Source organism: Ahaetulla prasina, chromosome 6 (assembly GCF_028640845.1).
Source record: "Ahaetulla prasina isolate Xishuangbanna chromosome 6, ASM2864084v1, whole genome shotgun sequence".
NCBI classification, from domain to species: domain Eukaryota; kingdom Metazoa; phylum Chordata; class Lepidosauria; order Squamata; family Colubridae; genus Ahaetulla; species Ahaetulla prasina.
Genome location: NC_080544.1, coordinates 35,608,306 through 35,630,532, shown reverse-complemented (window position 1 = coordinate 35,630,532; position 22,227 = coordinate 35,608,306). Strand labels below are relative to the sequence as shown.

At 41.4% G+C, this 22,227-nt stretch overlaps 1 protein-coding gene across 4 annotated transcripts in view; it reads right to left on the bottom strand.

The window, feature by feature from the left end:
- Window positions 1-22,227, bottom strand: part of DNTT (DNA nucleotidylexotransferase) — a 225,084-nt gene that overhangs the window by 54,892 nt on the left and 147,965 nt on the right. For all 4 annotated transcript variants that reach the window (XM_058187434.1, XM_058187436.1, XM_058187435.1 and 1 more), the window contains one exon: window positions 18,913-19,015. In XM_058187434.1, the coding sequence (XP_058043417.1) occupies window positions 18,913-19,015 (103 nt within the window). The remainder of the gene's footprint in view (window positions 1-18,912; window positions 19,016-22,227) is intronic.

Below are 22,227 nucleotides of genomic sequence, written 5' to 3'. Positions count from 1 at the left end.
TCTGGAATGAACTTCCCCCTGGCCTACGTCAAGTGCCTGATCTTCGGACCTTCCGTCGTGAGCTAAAAACACATTTATTTATTCAAGCGGGACTGGCATAATAGTTTTAATAGTTTTAATTTTAAATTGGGGTTTTTATTGTTGGGTTTTTAAAAAATTTTTATAATTTTAAATTGAAACTTTTAATTATCAGCCTTTTGTAATCTGCTAGGTTTTAATTGTTGGTTTAATTGTATATGTATTGTGTTTTATCTTTGGCTGTACACCGCCCTGAGTCCTTTGGGAGAAGGGCGGTATAAAAATGTAATAAATAATAATAAATAATAATATATGTCTCATTTCAACATTACACATGAAATCATGTGAAAAGGCCCATAAAACAGGTTTTAAGTCATTATTGTACAAAATACCCTATTGACAACAATGCAATTTATCTTATTTATTTCTCTTTTAAATTAAAAGAAGGAGGGGGATGTTCCTAACTCACTTACCCCCAGTGATGCTACATCAAAATGTACTGTAGTGTTGACTTACTCCATTTGTTTTCAACAGCCTTTAGGAGGGTTTGGTAATGTTAAACTTCCAACTGTGAGAAAGAAATTCTTCGAAACTATTGGGCCCGTGGGAGGGGGGGGCAGTTAACTGCCGTTTACAAATCAAATACTGTGGAATGCTTTCTCCAGAAAGCAGATGAAAGAAAGTCAACATGTGACCTTAGCCATACTTTTTGATGCATTTTAGGCTTTGAAGCCGCAGTACAAAAGCAGAAAAGAAGAGTTAATACAGAGAGAGGCTTGCTGTCAAAAGTATGAAAGTGTTTTCTATGAAAGGTGCTTTGTTTTGTTCAGCTCCCCAAAAGGCTAGAAAAGTATACTTCTTTGCTTCACTTTTTGATTTTTTTAAAAAAAATTCTTGAAGCAAATACTGAGATGATAAAAAAAATCCATATGAAGTTACTAGAAATTGGGCTCCAGATTACATCTTGGAATCATGTGAGGATCCCAACCCAACATAAATCTGATAAATAAATAAATAAATAAATAAATAAATAAATAAATAAATAAATAAATAAATAAATAAATAAATAAATAAAATAAAAAAAAAATCAATCTAAGTGCCAAAGCCCACTGTAGCAACATCGCCAAAAAGATATTAATGGTTGTAAACGTAACCTTGCGTAGCTTCTTCTCTGGTAATATTACACTACTAACTAGAGCATACAAAACATTTGCTAGACCAATTCTCGAATACAGCTCATCTGTCTGGAACCAGCATTGCATATCAAACATTAATACAATTGAGTGCATCCAGAAATATTTCACAAGAAGAGTCCTCCACTCCTCTGCTTGCAACAAAATACCTTATGCCACCAGACTTGCAATTCTGAGTTTAGAAAATTTAGAACTACGCCGCCTTCGGTATGACCTAAGCATAGCTTATAAAATCATCTGCTACAATGTCCTACCTGTCAATGACTACTTCAGCTTCAACCAAACAATACATGAGCACACAATAGATACAAACTTAATGTGAACCGCTCCAATCTTGATTGCAGAAAATACGACTTCAGTAACAGAGTTGTTAATGCCTGGAATGCACTACCAGACTCTGTGATCTCATCTCAAAACCCCCAAAACTTAACCTAAGACTGTCTACTGTTGACCTCACCCCATTCCTAAGCAGTCTGTTCAGGGCGTGCATAAGAGCACCAGCGTGCCTACCATCCCTGTCCTAATGTTTCCTTTAATTGTATTCATTTTATGTATTCGACTCATGCTTATACTTATATATATTATATGTACTCGACAATAAATAAATAAATAAATAAATAAATAAATAAATAAATAAATAAATAAATAAATAAATAAATAAATAAATAAATAAATAAAGCATTAACTTATGTTTCTTGCCCATTTGGATGGTCTAACAACTTGTTTTGATATTGCACATTCTGGATTTCCAGCTTTGGACCATATTTACCCATGGAAAAAAATTACTTCTTTAAGAAGAGATTGGACAATCATTTGTCTGAAATGATGTAGTTTCCTGCTTGAACAGGGGGTTGGACTAGAAGACCTCCCAAGTCCCTTTTAACTCTGTTATTCTGTTATTGTTCTATTGTGTTTGAAAACATAATGCAATATTCTCCTGGTAACATATAATGGGCTGAAGTCAATCATGTTTTTCAGAAGGCAAACTCAAGTCTTTTTCCAAGCAGATTTGTGGGCAATGCAATGGGAAGAAAAAAAAAGAACAAAAACTTAAATTGTGGAGAAAGTAGTGCACTTGTGTCACATTAAATGTAACGATCTTTGTGTATTTATCTCTTAGGAAATGCTGAAATGGGCCTTGAAGCTCATAATGTTGTTTTGCATGTACTTCCAATATATTTGGAATATATCCAAGTTGTTTAGGAGATACATAGTTCTTCCTTTGAGGACTGGTCAAACTGTATATCTTTCTTCAGAATCACTACAAGATGGATTTTGAATGGAGATGTTTTTCACAACAATCTCACTCAGGGACCTTCATTATGGACCTTGATTTATTCTCATTTTAATCGATGTTTTATACCACCTTGAACTTCACGATGGCTGTTTTAGTGACTCAAATAAGCTAATGCCCTATTTCTTTATGTGTAGCCAATACTGTATTGGAAAGTACAATAAATGATCATTCATATTGCAGACTGAAAAATGGGTTGGAGAGATATCCTGAACCTTTGTGAGGCCTCACGTAAAATGGCCGCTACCGTAGACTGTGCCTAGCCTACACAAATAGGTTTGGGTGTCTCATGAAGTTCTAATGGTCATTCATTGACAAGTTCCTTGTGAGGAATTTGAGCAATAATAGAAGAGTGCAGTTCTTCTCGGTAAGGAGGGAATAGATTTGGGATAATCAGCCATGCTAATTCTTCCCAGGGTATAATGGTGACAACCAAAAGGACAAAAGCTGTCTGGTTTTATGAAATACTCTTAAATATGTTCCTTTCAAAATGTTCCTTTTGAACACACGCCTTATTATTATATTTATTATATTATATATTATAATATATATTATATTATAATATATTATAATATATTATTATATTATATATTATTTATTATAATTTATATTTATTATATTTATTTATTTATTATTATATTTTTTGCAAAACATATTCTATTCACCTAGAAAATTCAGGCAAAATAAACATTGCATAAAGTGCCTCGGTTGCTCATATACATCCCACACTAAAACACCAACCTCCTGGTACATGGCACAGGTATTTATTCCATAAATACACCACTACCAAAGGGCTCCCTTACATTTTCCAACTAGCCTTTTTCTTTATTTTGAGGACTTGTAGCTATATATCATTTCTATTCTATTACAGTGATTCTTTTGCTGAGATTGGAAATAAAAAACAGTACTGTAGGACTTAAGTATCACTTTGCAGCATGGTTCGTTTTTTTAATACTGAAAAATGTAAAACATTTCCCTGGATGAGGATTGAAAAGAAAACAAATTACGTCCAATAATGTTCACCAGGAAGGCAGGTGTATTTATTTGTTTGTTTATATCCTACCTTTATTATTTTTACAAATAACTCAAGGTGGCAAACATATCCAACACACCTTCCACCCAGTGTTGGGATTCAAATAATTTAACAACCAGTTTTCTGCCTTAATGATTTCTTCAACAACCAGTTCACCAAACTGCTCAGAAAGTTAAGAACCGGTTCTCCCGAAGTGGTGTGAACTGGCTGAATCCCACCACTGCTTCCACCTCTTATTTTCCCCACTACAATCACCCTGTGAGGTGAGCTGGTTTGAGAGAGAGCAACTGGCCCAAGGTCACCCATCTGTCCATTATGCCTAAGGCGTCAGCCCCAACTCAATAATATTTGAGGCTGTCATTCTTGGAGGTCCAGTCATTCGGAGGCTGATCGGACACTAGTTAGGTCATATAATAGGACCTACCTAGTGGCATTGAGGGAAGCGAGACGTTGTTACGTCTCCTCCCTCATTGCGTCGGCAGATAACCACCCGGCCGCCCTGTTTCGGGTGACTCGCTCTCTCCTTCAACAGGGGGAGCGGGATGATCCGTTGCAGGGACGTGCCGAGGAGTTTAGTGGTTATCTATACGATAAAATTGTTCAGCTTCGGGATGGCCTGGATCAAAATTGGGTGGATCCAGGTGAGAGGTCGGAGAGCTGTCTTGTTGAGACTGTTTGGGATGAGTTTGACCCTGTGGCTCCCGAGGACATGGACAGGTTACTGGGGAGGTTGAATGCCACCACATGTTTACTGGACCCGTGTCCCTCCTGGTTGGTACTGGCCACGCAGGAGGTGACACGAGGCTGGCTCCAAGGGATTACTAATGCTTCTCTGTTGGAGGGGGTCTTTCCTGCCGCCTTGAAAGAGGCGGTGGTGAGATCTCTCCTCAAGAAGCCTTCCCTGGACCCAGCTGTTTTAGGTAATTATCGTCCGGTCTCCAACCTTCGCTTTGTGGCGAAGGTTGTAGAGAGTGTGGTGGCATGTCAATTACCCCGGTAACTGGATGAAACTGTCTATCTAGACTCGTTCCAGTCCGGCTTTCGGCCCGGATACAGCACGGAGACAGCTTTGGTCACGTTGGTCGATGATCTCTGGAGGGCCAGGGATAGGGGTTATTCCTCTGCCTTGGTCCTATTAGACCTCTCAGCGGCTTTTTTTTTTTATCTAGCAAACATTGTACAAGTTTATTCTGGGCTTTTTTTTCACAGGGCAAATTTTTTTATTTTTCCATAATAATTCCCACAATTTGACCAGTGTACAATACACAGTGTACAATACATACAGTGTACTCTACCATCATCCCAGTGCCGAAGAAGCCCACCATCAAGGAACTGAATGACTACAGACCAGTTGCTCTAACATCTGTAGTCATGAAAACCTTTGAAAGGCTAGTGCTTTCCTACCTGAAAACCATCACGAATCCGCTCTTAGACCCCTTGCAATTTGCATACCGAGCAAATAGATCAACAGATGATGCTGTTAATATGGCTCTGCACTACATCCTACAACATCTTGAGTCTCCAAAGACCTATGCAAGGATCCTTTTTGTAGACTTTAGGAAAAACCCTTCCATACTTCCACCTCTCACAATACTTGACAACACAGTATCAACAGTAGAAACCTTCAAATTTCTGGGTTCTATCATATCGCAAGATCTCAAATGGACAGCTAACATCAAAACATCATTATAAAAGGACAACAAAGAATGTTCTTTCTGCGCCAACTCAGTAAGCTCAAACTGCCCAAGGAGCTGCTGATCCAATTCTACAGAGGAATTATTGAGTCTGTCATTTGCACCTCTATAACTGTCTGGTTCAGTTCTGCAACCCAACAAGAAAAACACAGACTTCAGAGGATAATTAGAACTGCAGAAAAAATAATTGCTACCAACCTGCCTTCCATTGAGGACCTGTATACTGCACGAATCAAGAAGAGGGCCGTGAAAATATTTGCAGATCCCTCGCATCCTGGACATAAACTGTTTCAACTCCTACCCTCAAAAGCGCTATAGAGCACTGCACACCAGAACAACTAGACACAAGAACAGTTTTTTCCCGAAGGCCATCACTCTGCTAAACAAATAATTCCCTCAACACTGTCAGACTATTTACTGAATCTGCACTACTATTAATCGTTTCATAGTTCCCATCACCAATCTCTTTCCACTTATGACTGTATGACTATAACTTGTTGCTGGCAATCCTTATGATTTATATTGATTGATATTGATATATTGACCATCAATTGTGTTGTAAATGTTGTACCTTGATGAACGTATCTTTTCTTTTATGTACACTGAGAGCATATGCACCAAGACAAATTCCTTGTGTGTCCAATCACACTTGGCCAATAAAATTCTATTCTATTCTATTCTATTCTATTCTACAATACAATACAATCACTTATCCAACAATCGATCCTATACTCAAATTATACTCAATCAGGGCTGCTCGACCGCCACTCCCTCCCTTAATCCTTTCTTCTCCCTCCTTCTTTCTTAAACTCTAATACATAGCAATTCCTAACTTCACTCAAAAACTAATTGATATCTTTAATCTGATACTTATTTTGAATATAATCAATCCACTTTCTCCATTCCAAAATACATTTTTCTTGTGTACAGTCTTTCAAGTAGGCAGAAATTTTTGCCATTTCTGCTAAATTCGATACTTTACTAATCCATTCTCCAATTGTTGGTAAGTCTTCTTTCTTCCAATATTGTGCAATCAATAGTCTTGCAGCAGTTATTAAATTCAAAATCAGTTTTGTCTCTATAACAGTGCAATCTGGAATTATTCCTAATAAAAAAAACCGTGGAACAAACTTGATCTTCTTTTTCAAAATGTTCTGCATAATCCACCATTGTCCTATAAGACCTCTCGGCGGCTTTTGATACCATCGACCATGGTATCTTGCTGCACCGGTTGGAGGGATTGGGAGTGGGAGGCACCGTTTATCAGTGGTTCTCCTCCTATCTCTCTGATCGGTCACAGACGGTGTTGACGGGAGGGCAGAGGTCGACCAGGCGCCTCACTTGTGGGGTCGATTCTCTCGCCCCTCCTGTTCAACATCTATATGAAGCTGCTGGGTGAGATCATCAGTGGTTTCGGTGTGAGGTACTAACTGTACGCTGATACGCAGCTGTACTTCTCCACACCGGACCACCCCAACGGCTGTCTAGCGCTGTCCCGGTGTCTGGAGGCCGTGACGGGTCTGGATGGGAGGAACAGGCTCAAGCTCAATTTCTCCAAGACAGAGTGGCGGTGGATGCATCCCGGCATAGTCAGCTACAGCCGCGGCTGACTGTTGGGGCGAGTCATTGGCCCCAATGGAAATGCGAACTTGGGCGTTCTCCTGGATGGACGGCTGTCTTTTGAAGACCACTTGACGACCGTCTCCAGGAGGGCTTTTTACCAGGTTCGCCTGGTTCACCAGTTGCGCCCCTTTCTAGCCCGGGATGCCCTATGCACGGTTACTCACGCCTCGTGACGCCTCGCCTGGACTACTGCAATGCTCTCTACATGGGCTCCTTGAGGAGCACCCGGAGGCTCCAGTTAGTTCAGAATGCGGCCAGCTGCATGATAGAGGAGCCCTCTTGGCTCCCATGTGACACCTCTCCTGCGCAGACTGCACTGGCTACCTATGGCCTTTCGGGTGCGCTTCAAGGTTTTGGTAACTATCTTCAAAGCGCTCCATGGCATAGGGCCGGGTTACCTACAGGACTGTCTGCTGCCACCGATTGCCTCCCACCGACCCGTGCACTCTCACAGGGAGGGACTCCTTGGGGTGCCGTCCGCCAGGCAGTGCCGACTGGCGACACCCAGGGGAAGGGCTTTCTCTGTGGGGGCTCCCACCCTCTGGAACGAACTTCCCCCAGGACTCCATCAACTTCCTGACCTTCGAACCTTTTGCCGCGAGCTTAAGACACATCTATTTATCTGCGCAGGACTGGACTAGAATTTTAAATTTAAAATTTGGTTTTTAAATGGGGTTTTATTATTTTTACAAATAACTCAAGGTGGCAAACATATCCAACACACCTTCCACCCAGTATTGGGATTCAAATAATTTAACAACCAGTTTTCTGCCTTAATGATTTCTTCAACAACCAGTTCATCAAACTGCTCAGAAAGTTAAGAACCGGTTCTCCCGAAGTGGTGTGAACTGGCTGAATCCCACCACTGCTTCCACCTCATATTTTCCCCACTACAATCACCCTGTGAGGTGAGCTGGTTTGAGAGAGAGCAACTGGCCCAAGGTCACCCATCTGTCCATTATGCCTAAGGTGTCAGCCCCAACTCAATAATATTTGAGGCTGTCATTCTTGGAGGTCCAGTCGTTCGGAGGCTGATCGGACACTAGTTAATAGAACCTACCTAGTGGCATTGAGGGAAGCGAGACGTTGTTACGTCTCCTCCCTCATTGCGTCGGCAGATAACCGCCCGGCCGCCCTGTTTCGGGTGACTCGCTCTCTCCTTCAACAGGGGGAGCGGGATGATCCGTTGCAGGGAAATGCCGAGGAGTTTAGTGGTTATCTATACGATAAAATTGTTCAGCTTCGGGATGGCCTGGATAAAAATTGGGTGGATCCAGGTGAGAGGTCGGAGAGCTGTCTTGTTGAGACTGTTTGGGATGAGTTTGACCCTGTGGCTCCCGAGGACATGGACAGGTTACTGGGGAGGTTGAATGCCACCACATGTTTACTGGACCCGTGTCCCTCCTGGTTGGTACTGGCCACGCAGGAGGTGACACGAGGCTGGCTCCAGGGGATTACTAATGCTTCTCTGTTGGAGGGGGTCTTTCCTGCCGCCTTGAAAGAGGCGGTGGTGAGACCTCTCCTCAAGAAGCCTTCCCTGGACCCAGCTGTTTTAGGTAATTATCGTCCGGTCTCCAACCTTCGCTTTGTGGCGAAGGTTGTAGAGAGTGTGGTGGCATGTCAATTACCCCGGTAACTGGATGAAACTGTCTATCTAGACTCGTTCCAGTCCGGCTTTCGGCCCGGATACAGCACGGAGACGGCTTTGGTCGCGTTGGTCGATGATCTCTGGAGGGCCAGGGATAGGGGTTATTCCTCTGCCTTGGTCCTATTAGACCTCTCGGCAGCTTTTTTTTTTTTATCTAGCAAACATTGTACAAGTTTATTCTGGGCTTTTTTTTCACAGGGCAAAATTTTTTATTTTTCCATAATAATTCCCACAATTTGACCAATGTACAATACAATACAATACAATCACTTATCCAACAATCGATCCTATACTCAAATTATACTCAATCAGGGCTGCTTGACCGCCACTCCCTCCCTTAATCCTTTCTACCCTTCTCATCCTTCTTCGACTTTCCCCACCATCCTTCTCCTCGCTTTCCTACTTCCCCACCTCTTTCCCACTTCTCACTACCATCTTTTCTAACCCTCTATCTTCTCCTCCTTCTCCTCCTCCTATCTTTTCTTCTCCTCCTTCTTTCTTACCTACCTACCTGCCTACCTACTTTCTTCCTTCTTTACTCCTCTTTCCTTACCTTTCCTTCGGGAGTGGTTACGAGCAGTCCCGACTTTACACCATTCAACTTGTTTAATTCTACCATTATTCCTGTACAATGGCAATCAATCAATTTATAAGCTTCCTTCCCCCATTTCCCCCCTCTCCCCCGAGACTTCCCAGAACAGAATACAGGGTATTGTAACTAACAAACATAATCTAAAATATAACATAAAACATATTCCATTTCACACCATCACACTATCAATTCCCTTCTTTCTTAAACTCTAATACATAGCAATTCCTAACTTCACTCAAAAACTAATTGATATCTTTAATCTGATACTTATTTTGAATTTAATCAATCCACTTTCTCCATTCCAAAATATATTTTTCTTGTGTACAGTCTTTCAAGTAGGCAGAATTTTTTGCCATTTCTGCTAAATTCGATACTTTACTAATCCATTCTCCAATTGTTGGTAAGTCTTCTTTCTTCCAATATTGTGCAATCAATAGTCTTGCAGCAGTTATTAAATTCAAAATCAGTTTTGTCTCTATAACAGTGCAATCTGGAATTATTCCTAATAAAAAAACCTGTGGAACAAACTTGATCTTCTTTTTCAAAATGTTCTGCATAATCCACCATTGTCCTATTAGACCTCTCAGCGGCTTTTGATACCATCGACCATGGTATCTTGCTGCACCGGTTGGAGGGATTGGGAGTGGGAGGCACCGTTTATCAGTGGTTCTCCTCCTATCTCTCTGATCGGTCGCAGACGGTGTTGACGGGAGGGCAGAGGTCGACCCCGAGGCGCCTCACTTGTGGGGTGCCGCAGGGGTCGATTCTCTCGCCCCTCCTGTTCAACATCTACATGAAGCTGCTGGGTGAGATCATCAGTGGTTTCGGTGTGAGGTACTAACTGTACGCTGATACGCAGCTGTACTTCTCCACACCGGACCACCCCAACGAAGCTGTCAAAGCGCTGTCCCGGTGTCTGGAGGCCGTACAGATCTGGATGGGGAGGAACAGGCTCAAGCTCAATTTCTCCAAGACAGAGTGGCTGTGGATGCCGGCATCCCGGTGCAGTCAGCTACAGCCGCGGCTGACTGTTGGGGGCGAGTCATTGGCCCCAATGGAAAGGGTGCGCAACTTGGGCGTTCTCCTGGATGGACGGCTGTCTTTTGAAGACCACTTGACGACCGTCTCCAGGAGAGCTTTTTACCAGGTTCGCCTGGTTCACCAGTTGCGCCCCTTTCTAGACCGGGATGCCCTATGCACGGTTACTCACGCTCTCGTGACGTCTCGTCTGGACTACTGCAATGCTCTCTACATGGGGCTCCCCTTGAGGAGCACCCGGAGGCTCCAGTTAGTTCAGAATGCGGCTGCGTGGGTGATAGAGGGAGCCCCTCTTGGCTCCCATGTGACACCTCTCCTGCGCAGACTGCACTGGCTACCTATGGCCTTTCGGGTGCGCTTCAAGGTTTTGGTAACTATCTTCAAAGCGCTCCATGGCATAGGGCCGGGTTACCTACGGGACTGTCTGCTGCCACCGATTGCCTCCCACCAACCCGTGCACTCTCACAGGGAGGGACTCCTTAGGGTGCCGTCCGCCAGGCAGTGCCGACTGGCGACACCCAGGGGAAGGGCTTTCTCTGTGGGGGCTCCCACCCTCTGGAACGAACTTCCCCCAGGACTCCATCAACTTCCTGACCTTCGAACCTTTTGCCGCGAGCTTAAGACACATCTATTTATCTGCGCAGGACTGGACTAGAATTTTAAATTTTAAATTTGGTTTTTAAATGGGGTTTTATTATTTTAATCGTAATTTTAATATTCGGCCTTATTTAATAAGTTTTTTAATTGGTGTTTTATCTTGTATTTATATTTGTGTTTTTTATCAGGCTGTAAACCGCCCTGAGTCCCTCGGGAGATAGGGCGGTATAAAAATGTGATTAAATAAATAAATAAAATAAATAAATAAATTCAGGTGGGGCCAGGTGACTCACATATGGGTCCAACGTCGATTGTGGATTTGTCTGGGCCTCACCATCACTGGGGCTGCTGCTGAACAGCTGACAGAGCCAAACCATGGAGGATTTGCTTGTATAAGGAACTAAGCCAGCCAGCATAAATTAGGGGCAGCGTATTGGCTGTGTTATAGGCTGAAAGCGTGTTGGGAGTGTGGCTGAGGGGTGGAGTCACGGGTGGAGCACGAGAGATATTAAAAGGTGGAGGGGAGCACTGCGCGATAGTGCTGACTATTTTTCTTCACTGTGATTGATTGCTGGAATGTACCGGAGCGCCGGATAAAGATTGCTACACCCAGGACCTTGGTTTGTCTTTTTTCCAAGCGCCTGTCCAGAATCTGACAGCGGGATTAGAATTTACAGCTTCTTGGTTTCTAGCCTGGTGCCTTAACTACTAGACCAGGGGTCAGCAACCTTAAACACTCAAAGAGCCACAAAGGTCCTAACTGGAAGCCCCCTGTTAATTCTGGAGCTGACCATAAATCCAGTTCCCTCACCATAGAGTCTCCTCCTAGTGCGGCATCCTTTTTCCTGTGCAACCAGAAGTCCGGTTCCCCCACCATAGAGTCTCCTCCTAACCCTGCGTCCTTTTTTCTTTTACCGACTGGTGACAGGGAGCCATAGCAGAAGGATGAAAAAGCCACATATGGCTCCAGAGCCGCAGGTTGCCAACCCCTGTACTAGACCAAACTGGCAATAAGAAGCAAGGAGGGCAGCAAAACCCAAGCTCTTCTAAAAGGTCTGATTCAGAATAAAAAGTCGACCTGTGATACCTTTAGGACATAATAAAATTTGGGAGACTTACTTAAGTGCTCTCTCTGTCTCTCAGGAACTGTGCATACTCAGCAGAAAAAAAAATAGTTGAGAAATTTGTTAAAAGCCACCAAGATAGCTAAGTGCTGAGATACAAAAAAAAAATGTAGTGATCTGAATAATGACAATTCCAAGCAACTTTTTAAAGGAGTACAAGACTGATTTGCGAATTGATTTAGCACCAGTAGTGAATCCACTGTAGACAGATTCAAATTAAGGAATGTGAGGATAAAGTCAGAGACAGAGAGCCGAAATGCCAGCTTCATCTCTTGAGACAAGTAGCTGGCTTCTCTCACATGTGGTAAGCCTTAAATGGCGAGGCCAAGTATCTGGAGGAACTTGAAACTTTCAATACACAAAGTACTCTACATTTAAAAAGTGACGCTAAGATGAAACTGAGAAAGGAAGAATTTGAGAAGGGAGAATACGAATGTGAATTTCCTTCTATTTAGGTGATATGATACAGATACGTCCTTGATTATTGATAAGGCATACAGGATCATCAACAAAAGTGGATTTTTTTCAATCAAGTAGAGTCTTATCAGCCATTTAAGAGAGGCAAGAATAAAAAAAAAATATGTTCATTGCAGTGTGAGGCTACCAATAAGTTCAGGTCTCCTTGTCTGACCTTGCTTGGGTTCTTGCAATCTCATGGATAGTTTCCTTCCTGTCTGTCCTACATAGTCACAAGGATGGATGCATGGATTGCCCCTGCTAGAGAGAAGATCCCTGAAGATTGGCTCCATCATGAGGTCAAAAGCTCGGAAGACAAAACCTCTGGTCCCGGTGACCAACCGAGATTGGATGAAATCATTTTATTTGGGTTGACTGGATTCAGAATTCTAAAACAGGTTCTGAAACTTCCAAATCAGTTCAGTTAGATGATTCACACTAATTTTCCTATTTGATTCAGAAAATTGGATATTTTTTTTAACTGAATGAATGAGTGTAAATCAGCAAATGATAGACATTCCTACTTACAGCAACTACAACAATATTCTATATATTGCTAGACCATAAAGATAATTTGTCTCATCTGAATACACATGCCTTGTTCATTCTTTGAAAAATATATAGCCTGTTTTTCTTCCTACATTCAAAGCAGCTTGGCATTGTGCTTTGATTTTGAAGGATAAGTACGCCAGTTAATTATATCAAATGAACCGTCATTTAAGAGACGATGGGAAGCAAAGCTGAAGAAAAATGGGAAGAATTTTACGAAATAATAGTCCAAAATGATTAAGTTGGCTTAGCCATTTTCATAGCAGCCCAGAAAACAATGCCCTAGGAGAAATGGATGTATTACATCCAGCATAAACAGAAGTTTGAAATTAACTACTTTAGGGTTTTGGAATTTTTAATGCATCACATTATGGCATACTTTAGTTTTCACTGGCTGGTAAAAGGTGTAGTTATTCTAGGATTCCTAACACCCATGCATATATTTAAACATATAAAAAGGTAAAAAAAAGGTAAAGGTTTCCTTAACCAGTCATGTCTGACTCTAGGGCATGGTGCTCATCTCCATTTCTTGACCATGTGGCCAACATGACCAGCATGACTATATGCCAAAGGCATATGAAACGCTGTTAAAAAGACCCAGCAACCCCAGAAGAAGAAAAAAACAGGAGTCATCTACAACATACAATGTAAGAACTGTAACAAGAACTGTAACATTACGTAGGACAAACAGGCAGAAGACTAGCAGAACGCATCCGTGAACACCCATTGGCAATCAGAAGGCATGATGGAAATTCTTTAATTTCACAACATATAGACAGATTTAACCACAGTTTCAATTGGGAAAATGTGGCTATCCTAGACCATGCCAAGTCCAAAAATGCCAGGGAATTTCTAGAAGCCCGGCACTCTGACAAATCAGCCATCAACAGACACATAGACATTAACAATAGACTATGCAGAAGAGACCATCAACCTGCCCAAAAGAAAAAAAGACTCCAGCATTTCTCCACCAGCAATCAGCACCAAGATCAGTATAGATTAACTCCAAGGTTAACTTCAGACCAACAATCAAGTAATCAATACCCCAATCAAGAAACTGCCAAAGATATTCAGTAAACAGCCCAACCAAAGAATTTCTAAGACTGCCCCCACCCACACAGACAAGCAAGGCACCAGAATCTAAACTGATAGCAAACAACACAACCTTAACAAGATTTAAGTGCCAAAGCCCACTGCAACTATATAGCTAAGAAGGCTCTAAGAGTTGTTAACTTAATTTTACGTAGCTTCTTTTCAAAAAACACCACGCTACTGACCAGAACATATAAAACATTTGTTAGGCCAATTCTTGATTACTGCTCTCCTGTCTGGAACCCATACCATATATCTGACATCAACACAGTTGAGCGTGTCCAAAGGTATTTTACGAGAAGAATTCTCCACTCCTCCGAAACCAATAAAATACCTTATTCCACCAGACTTGATATCCTGGGTCTAGAAAACTTGGAACTTCGTCGCCTTCGACAGGATCTGGGTTTAGCATATAAAATCATCCGTTGTAATGTCCTTCCTGTCAATGACTTTTTCAGTTTCAATAACAATATCACAAGAGCTACCAACAGATTTAAACTCAATGTCAACCATTCCAGTTTAGATTGCAGAAAACACGATTTCTGTAACAGAATTGTATATGCTTGGAATGCATTACCTGACTCTGTTGTTTCTTCTCATAACCCCAAAGGCTTTACTCAAAAACTGTCCACGGTTGACCTCACCACTTTCCTTAGAGGACTCTAAGGGGCGTGCATAAGAGCACAAACGTGCCTACCGTTCCTGTCCTATTGTTTCTTCCCCTATGTATATATATGTTTATAGTACCTCGTTTCTCCTCATATATACGTTCTTATATTATATAACCCTTTATGCAACGCTTGTATATATTGTTACGACAAATAAATAAATAAATAAATAAATAAATAAATAAATAAATAAATAAATAAATAAATAAATAAATAAATAAATAAATAAATAACACTCCTTACTAGCACTGATGATAGCACTAGCACCAGCACTGGCTGCCGGTGGCCTTTCGGGTGCAATTCAAGATGTTAGTGCTCACCTTTAAAGCGCTCCATGGCTTAGGACCAGGCTATTTACGAGACCGCCTTCTGCCACCGATAGCCTCCCAATGACCTGTGCGCTCCCACAGAGTGGGCCTGCTCCGGGTGCCATCAGCCAAACAGTGTCGGCTGGTGGCCCCCAGGGGGAGACTCTTCTCTGTGGCAGCACCGACCTTATGGAATGAGTTACCTCCAGGGCTGCGTCAACTTCCTGACCTCCAAACCTTCAAACGGGAACTGAAGACTCTATTATTTAATCGGGCGGGACTAGCCTAAGTATTTTAATTTAATTTTAACTTAATTTTAATTTAATTTTAATGTATTAATCTATTTATAATTTTAAATTTTAAGGGTTCATATCGGGTTTGACCGTTTTAGTTAATTTGGCCTGTTAAATATTTCATTTTAAATGTATTTTAAATCTGGGATTTATGTGTATTTATGTGTTTTAAATAAGGCTGTACACCGCCATGAATCCTTTGGAAGAAGGGCGGTATAAAAATTTAATAAATAAATAAATAAATAAATAAATAGCACTTAGACTTATATCCCGCTTCACAGTGCTTTACAGCTCTCTCTCAACCTTGGAAGGATAGAAGGCTGAGTCATCTTTGAGCCTGGTGAAATTTGAACTGACAAATTGCAGTCAGCTGGCAGTTAGCAGAAGTAGCCTGCAGTACTGCATTCTAACCACTGTGCCACTACGGCTCTTAATATGATGTTATCTAGTTAGGGTAATGAAACGTCTGCAAGAAAAAAAGCAACCTCAGAGAGCACCGAGGACGCCTCAAATGCTGTTATCTTCCTATCAAAGTGGTACCAAAGTGGTACCTGAAGTCTGAACACAGACTTCAGAGGATAATTAGAACTGCAGAAAAAATAATTGCTACCAACCTGCCTTCCATTGAGGACCTGTATACTGCACGAATCAAGAAGAGGGCCGCGAAAATATTTGCAGATCCCTCGCATCCTGGACATAAACTGTTTCAACTCCTACCCTCAAAACGACGCTATAGAGCACTGCACACCAGAACAACTAGACACAAGAACAGTTTTTTCCCGAAGGCCATCACTCTGCTAAACAAATAATTCCCTCAACACTGTCAGACTATTTACTGAATCTGCACTACTATTAATCTTCTCATCGTTCCCATCACCAATCTCTTTCCACTTATGACTGTATGACTATAACTTGTTGCTGGCAATCCTTATGATTTATATTGATATATTGATCATCAATTGTGTTGTAAATGTTGTACCTTGATGAACGTATCTTTTCTTTTATGTACACTGAGAGCATATGCACCAAGACAAATTCCTTGTGTGTCCAATCACACTTGGCCAATAAAAAATTCTATTCTATTCTATTCTATTCTACCATGATCCCCATGGCAAATGGTTCATATTTATGACTATTGCTGCACCCCAAGGTCATGTGATCCTCTTTTGTGGTCTTCTCATAAACAAAATCAATGGGGAAGCCAGATTCACTTAACAAGTGAGTTACTAACTTATCAACTGTGGTGATTCACTTAACAATTGTGCAAGAAATGGGGGGGGGGAGAGAGAGAGAGAGAGAGAGAGGGAGGGAATTCAGGGGAGATAGAACAATGTGGAGGGATCCAGGCTTTTATGATAACTGGCTTAGCATAGTAACTCATGCAATGATATCAGGCCACACCTAGGAGCAATATATTTTTGTTGACAAGCACCAGATTGTTATCATCCTTTATTTTTTTCTTCTAGTTACAGCTCTGTATTAGGGCTCAAATCCCCTTATTATCCTGAAGCTCACTGGGTGACTTGGGCCAATCATACATTTCACAGCCTCATTTATCTCGCAGGCTTACCGTGATATAAATCAGGAAGCAAGAATCAAGTTCACTACCTGGATGAAATGTAGGACAGAAATGACCTATAAATAAATGATTTTTTTCTCTTCCATGAAAGAATCAAAGGCTGGGGAGCCTTACCTAAAATGCCAACAAGAACTGTTCAGGTCAACTGACATTCAAGACATTTTGCTGCTTCATGCGATGGATCAGTAAAAGAAAATATACTTTGATAGCAATTTTCATTTCTATATTTATTACGTCTCTCTTGGGAACTACTGCTGCTTGGTTCCTCTGTAAACTCAACCAATAGTATATTTTGAGTAACTCTTCTTATACCTACCATGCATGCACAGATAGACATATTTGTGCATGCTCATTCACACCTGTGCACAGATGTGGCTATGTGTACGAGTTCAGGGAGTGTGTGAGAGTTCTATTCTTTGCTGTATGAAAGCCCAAAAAGCAGCAGTGCCTCAGATAGAAAGCCCATTTAGAGAGTGGTGAGGACAACCAAGAAGATTATAGGATACTTGCTTCCCGTTATTCAGGATACTGTTTATAAGAGCTGTGTGCTTAGAGCTCAAATCATTGTTAGAGACCCCACATACCAACTTCATGGACTGTTTCTGTTGCTCCCCTCTAGGAGGAGGTTTCTAAGTATTTCTAGCAGGACTAGAGAGATTTGGGGGTTTTCTGGAGTGCTGACATTAACCCAAAACCTCCTCTGGAAGGAGTTTTCGAAGTCTATCTAGAAGGGCTGTAACAGCTTTGTTCCCTATGCCATCTTTCTGGTAAACTTGCAAGATTTGTTTCTCTTGCCATGTACATGTATAATCCAAACTAGACTGTGTTGTTTCTCTGTGTCATATAATATATGTGGGTACCTGCCTAATTTTGTATTTATTTATTTATCTTGTCATGTTTATGTTTATATTAGAGGTGGAGACCCTTTGAGAGCTGTATGCAACATAATTTCATTTTAATGTATGCCGATTAGTATATGTGCAAAGTGACAATAAAGCTATTCTATTCTGTTCTGATCTGTTCTGTTCTATTCTATTCTGTTCTGTTCTGTTCTGTTCTGTTCTGTTCTGTTCTGTTCTACAGGTAGTCCTCAATTTACAACTATTCATTTAGTGACCATTCGAAGTTATCATTCAAAGCACTGGAAAAAAGTGACTTAGGAATATTTTTCATACTTACGACCCAATGGTCACCTGATCAAAATTCCGATTTTTTTGCAGCTGACTCATATTTATGACAGTTGCAGTGTCCTGGGGTCATGTGACCTCCTTTTATGACCTCCTGACAAGCCAAGTCAACGGGGAAGCCAAATTCACTTAACAACGATGTTGCTAACTTAACAATTGCAGCAATTCACTTTTTTTTAATTATTTACATTTATATCCCGCCCTTCTCCGAAGACTCAGGGCGGTTTACAGTGTATAAGGCAATAGTCTCATTCTATTTGTATATTTTTACAAAGTCAACTTATTGCCCCCCCAACAATCTGGGTCCTCATTTTACCTACCTTATAAAGGATGGAAGGCTGAGTCAACCTTGGGCCGGGCTTGAACCTGCAGTAGTTGCAGGCTGCTGTGTTTTAATAACAGGCTTCTTTACAGCCTGAGCTACCACGACGTTAGCAGGTCTGTGAAGCCAGGCCATTAAATGAGGCACAAAACTCACTTAAAAAATATCTCGCTTTGCAAGATACATTTTGGGCTCAATTGTGGTCATAAGTCGAGGACTACCTGTACATGGAATCATTAAATTGTGGAAAAGGGAATCAGGGTATAGTGTTATACAACTGGAGCTTGTTCAGAAAATTAACTTCAGGTAGGAATAAATATGTATCAACCTCAAAGAAGGGTCCCCTGGTCATTCTAGCAAACAAAAGAACAATTAAGAGTCTATGGCCTGGGAATAGATGAACAGAAAGTAATTAGCATCTTTTTTTTTTTTCCTATCCAGAGCTACTCACAAATTAACAGAAGCCAATAAGTGAGACTGAAAAACAACTACTGTAGTGTTGATTGGCGCAGATAAAGTATTTAGCCCGCAAATATATGTCTTCACATATTTCCATCAAGCAAAAACTAGTGAAGACAAGTGACCTCAGGACAGTTGTTCCTACCTGTTTCTTCCAGATATCAATCACGGTGTGTAACAGTTCCTCTTCCTGCCTTGATCCTGGAACAGTAATCAGAAAGTCTACATCGTGTCCAGTCTGCTTTCCCCTGTCAATTACAGGTAAAAAAAAAAAAGGAATAACAGAATCATACAGTTTCTGTGGGAATCAGGCTCTGTTTTCAGAGAGAGACGAGTTCCTCTTATTCCCTGCCTGTCACTCTTCCTTGTGAAACAGAAGCTTAAAGTGCTTGACGTACTGTATTTTATCTCCAACTCGAAGTGGATCAATACACGTTTGGGGTAATGTGGGGATGTTGCATTTCTTGTTAATCTTATTTTTAGAAGGCTTTTTCTCCCCACCCCCACCCACCCACTCCCACTGGAGATGCAAAACTGAATTGTTCTGTTAATACAACTTACGACCGCAATAGAACCCGACATTTCTCCTTTTGAAGTGAAACATTGGTTAAGTGAGTTTCGCTCCATTTTACAACCTTTTTCTGGCCACCGTTCTTAAATGAGCCGCTGCGGTTTTTTTTCAGTTAGCAACCCGGTTGTTAAGCGGATCTGGCTTCCCCGTGGACTTTGCAAAAGGTGATCACACAAAAGGTTGGGACACTGCAACAGTCATAAATAGGCTGAATTTTGATCGCAGGATCATGGGGATGCTGCCAAGGTCATAACTGGGAAAAATGGTCGTAAGTCACATTTTTCAATAGCATTGTAACTTTGAATAGTCATTAAATAAATTGTGGTTAGTTGAGGACTTACAATAGGTAATAAAGGTAAAAAGATTCCCCTCGCACGTATGTGCTAGTCATTCCCGACTCTAGGGGGCGGTGGTCATCTTCGTTTCAAAGCTGAAGAGCCAGCACTGTCTGAAGATGTCTCTGTGGTCATGTGGCTGGCATGACTAAATGCCAAAGGCACACGGAATGCTGTTATCTTCCCACCAAAGGTGGTCCCTCATTTTATACTTGCATTTTTTATATGCTTTTGAACTGCTAGGTTGGCAGAAGCTGGGACACGTAATGGGAGCTCACCCCATTATGCGGCACTAGGGATTCAAACGGCTGAACTGCCAACTTTTCTATCAACGAGCTCAGCATCTTAGCCACTGAGCCACCCTTACAATAGGTAGTAGTTGCTGATAAATCTGACTGTTTTGTAACCATCCAACATTTGGGTCTTTGGTAACCATTTCATCTATTAATAAGCTGAGAAAGAGACCAATTATCAGTAAAACAATCCTAGTTGTGGGTAATTGTAATATTTCTTTTCTAAGAAGACACCATTACTGAAAGTTACTATTCGTCAATAGAGGAGCAGACTCAAAAACATATTCTGTATTTAAAATAACAATAACAATATTGTGCATGGAATAAATGAATTAACTGAAAATTTCTACATCTCTCTGTGTTAATATCAAAGAGAACAGTGTTGAAATGTACAACGTGCCACACATTTTTTCAAATTGTTGAGGGAATTGGAAGTTGACTATGTATAAAGTCAATATTAACAACAGCAACAATGTTCTTTATTGAAAAAGGATCAGAACTCAAAGGACTCTTTTGCTTTTTTTGGCAGTGTATAAATCCTGGCTTATTTTAGGCTTGTTAACTCAGAAGGGGATGTGAAGTGCTGGGAACGAACTAGATCAGGAGTCTCCAACCTTGGCAACTTTAAGGCTGGAGGACTTCAGCTCCCAGAATTCCCTAGCCAGCTTTGATAGCTGGGGAATTCTGGGAGTTTAAGTCCACCAGGCTTAAAGTTGCGAAGGTTGACTTGTACAACCCAAAATTCCAGAGCCCCAGGCAACCTCATATTTTTTTTTAAGATGTAGAATCCTATATACTGGTCAAGAAACAGGTCTGGTCCTCTGTCTAGAAACACTGAATGCAGCAGAGGTGGGTTTCAGCAGGTTCTGACCAGTTCTGGAGAAACGGTAGTGGAAATTTTGAGTAGTTCGGAGAACCGGTAGTAAAACTTCTGACTGGCACCGCCCTGTCTATTCTCTGCCACCCAAGTCCCAGCTGATTGGGAGGAAATGGGGATTTTGCAGTAACCTTCCCCTGGATTGGGGAGGGAATGGAGATTTTACAGTATCCTTCCCCTGCCACGCCCACAAGCCATGCCACGCCCACCAAGCCACAACCACAGAACCGGTAGTAAAAAAATTTGAAACCCACCATTGGTATGCAGGATCTTTATGAATGTAAACATAGGACTGAGAAGGTAATGGATGAAATATTGGGATATAAGGTGTTGGAGGAAATATCCTTCTGGATTCAGTTCCAAGTGGGGAAAAAGACACTGGAAACATGGTGGCTGTTTGGAAAGATGGTTTATTGATGAACAGGATCACATGGCTTGAATTCCCAAACAAAAAAGGGTGGAGATGCTGAGAGTGCCTTGGTTTTATGTCCTCTCTGGGACCCACCCTAGAACTTCCTTGTTCCTGTGTAAGAAATGTATTATGATTGGTTGTCAGACTCCCAGGGGGCGGAGGTCTTAGCTAACTTTGTAGGCTGTCTCCCAGGCTTGGTTCGAGCCTTGGTGGCTGATGTAATCTTACCAGGTGCCATGTAGTGAATTTCTGTTGCTAGATGGGTCTTATTATGTCCTGGAGGCTATATCTTTTGTGTTGCAGATGAGCTGGCTCAAGCCTTAATGGCCCATTGACAAAGGTAGTGGGGGGGCAGAGTTTCTGCCTCCCTTTTAGGGGAAATATTCTGCCCTTTTAATATTTCCCAAAACATTTCATCATTTAAAGACAGGGGTGGGTGCCAGCTTCCTATAATGGAAAATAGTCTAGCCTTCCTGGACTGTACAAGACCCATTAATAAACCTAAACACTGAAGTTTACAGAAAACCCACTCACACAGATCAATGTTTACATTTTGTTTATGTTTACATAACATTTTTACATGTTTACATTTTGATTCCCACCATCCACTGGTGTAGGGTTCTGGTCATCAGAACCCTACACCACCGAGCTGAAGGCCTGCCTACCAGCAAAGACGGAAAATAAAATAAATGAAAACACATCAAGGAAGCCCTCAGAACATGTATCTATCCTAAGTGGCCCTTCATCAAATCTCTTTAAAAAAAAAAAAAAACACCACATAGGAAACTTCTTGGATGAGAAGCGACAGGTCTTCAAAGAAAAAAACAGAAAGTCCAGTTGTCTCTTGAAAAAGCACCTGTAGGAATTTAGCACCCACCCCCCTCCTAGAAGAATGAAATATTCTAGGAAATATTTTAAAAAGCAGAATATTATACCTTCCTGGATGAGAAATGGAGAAACATATTTTAAAGA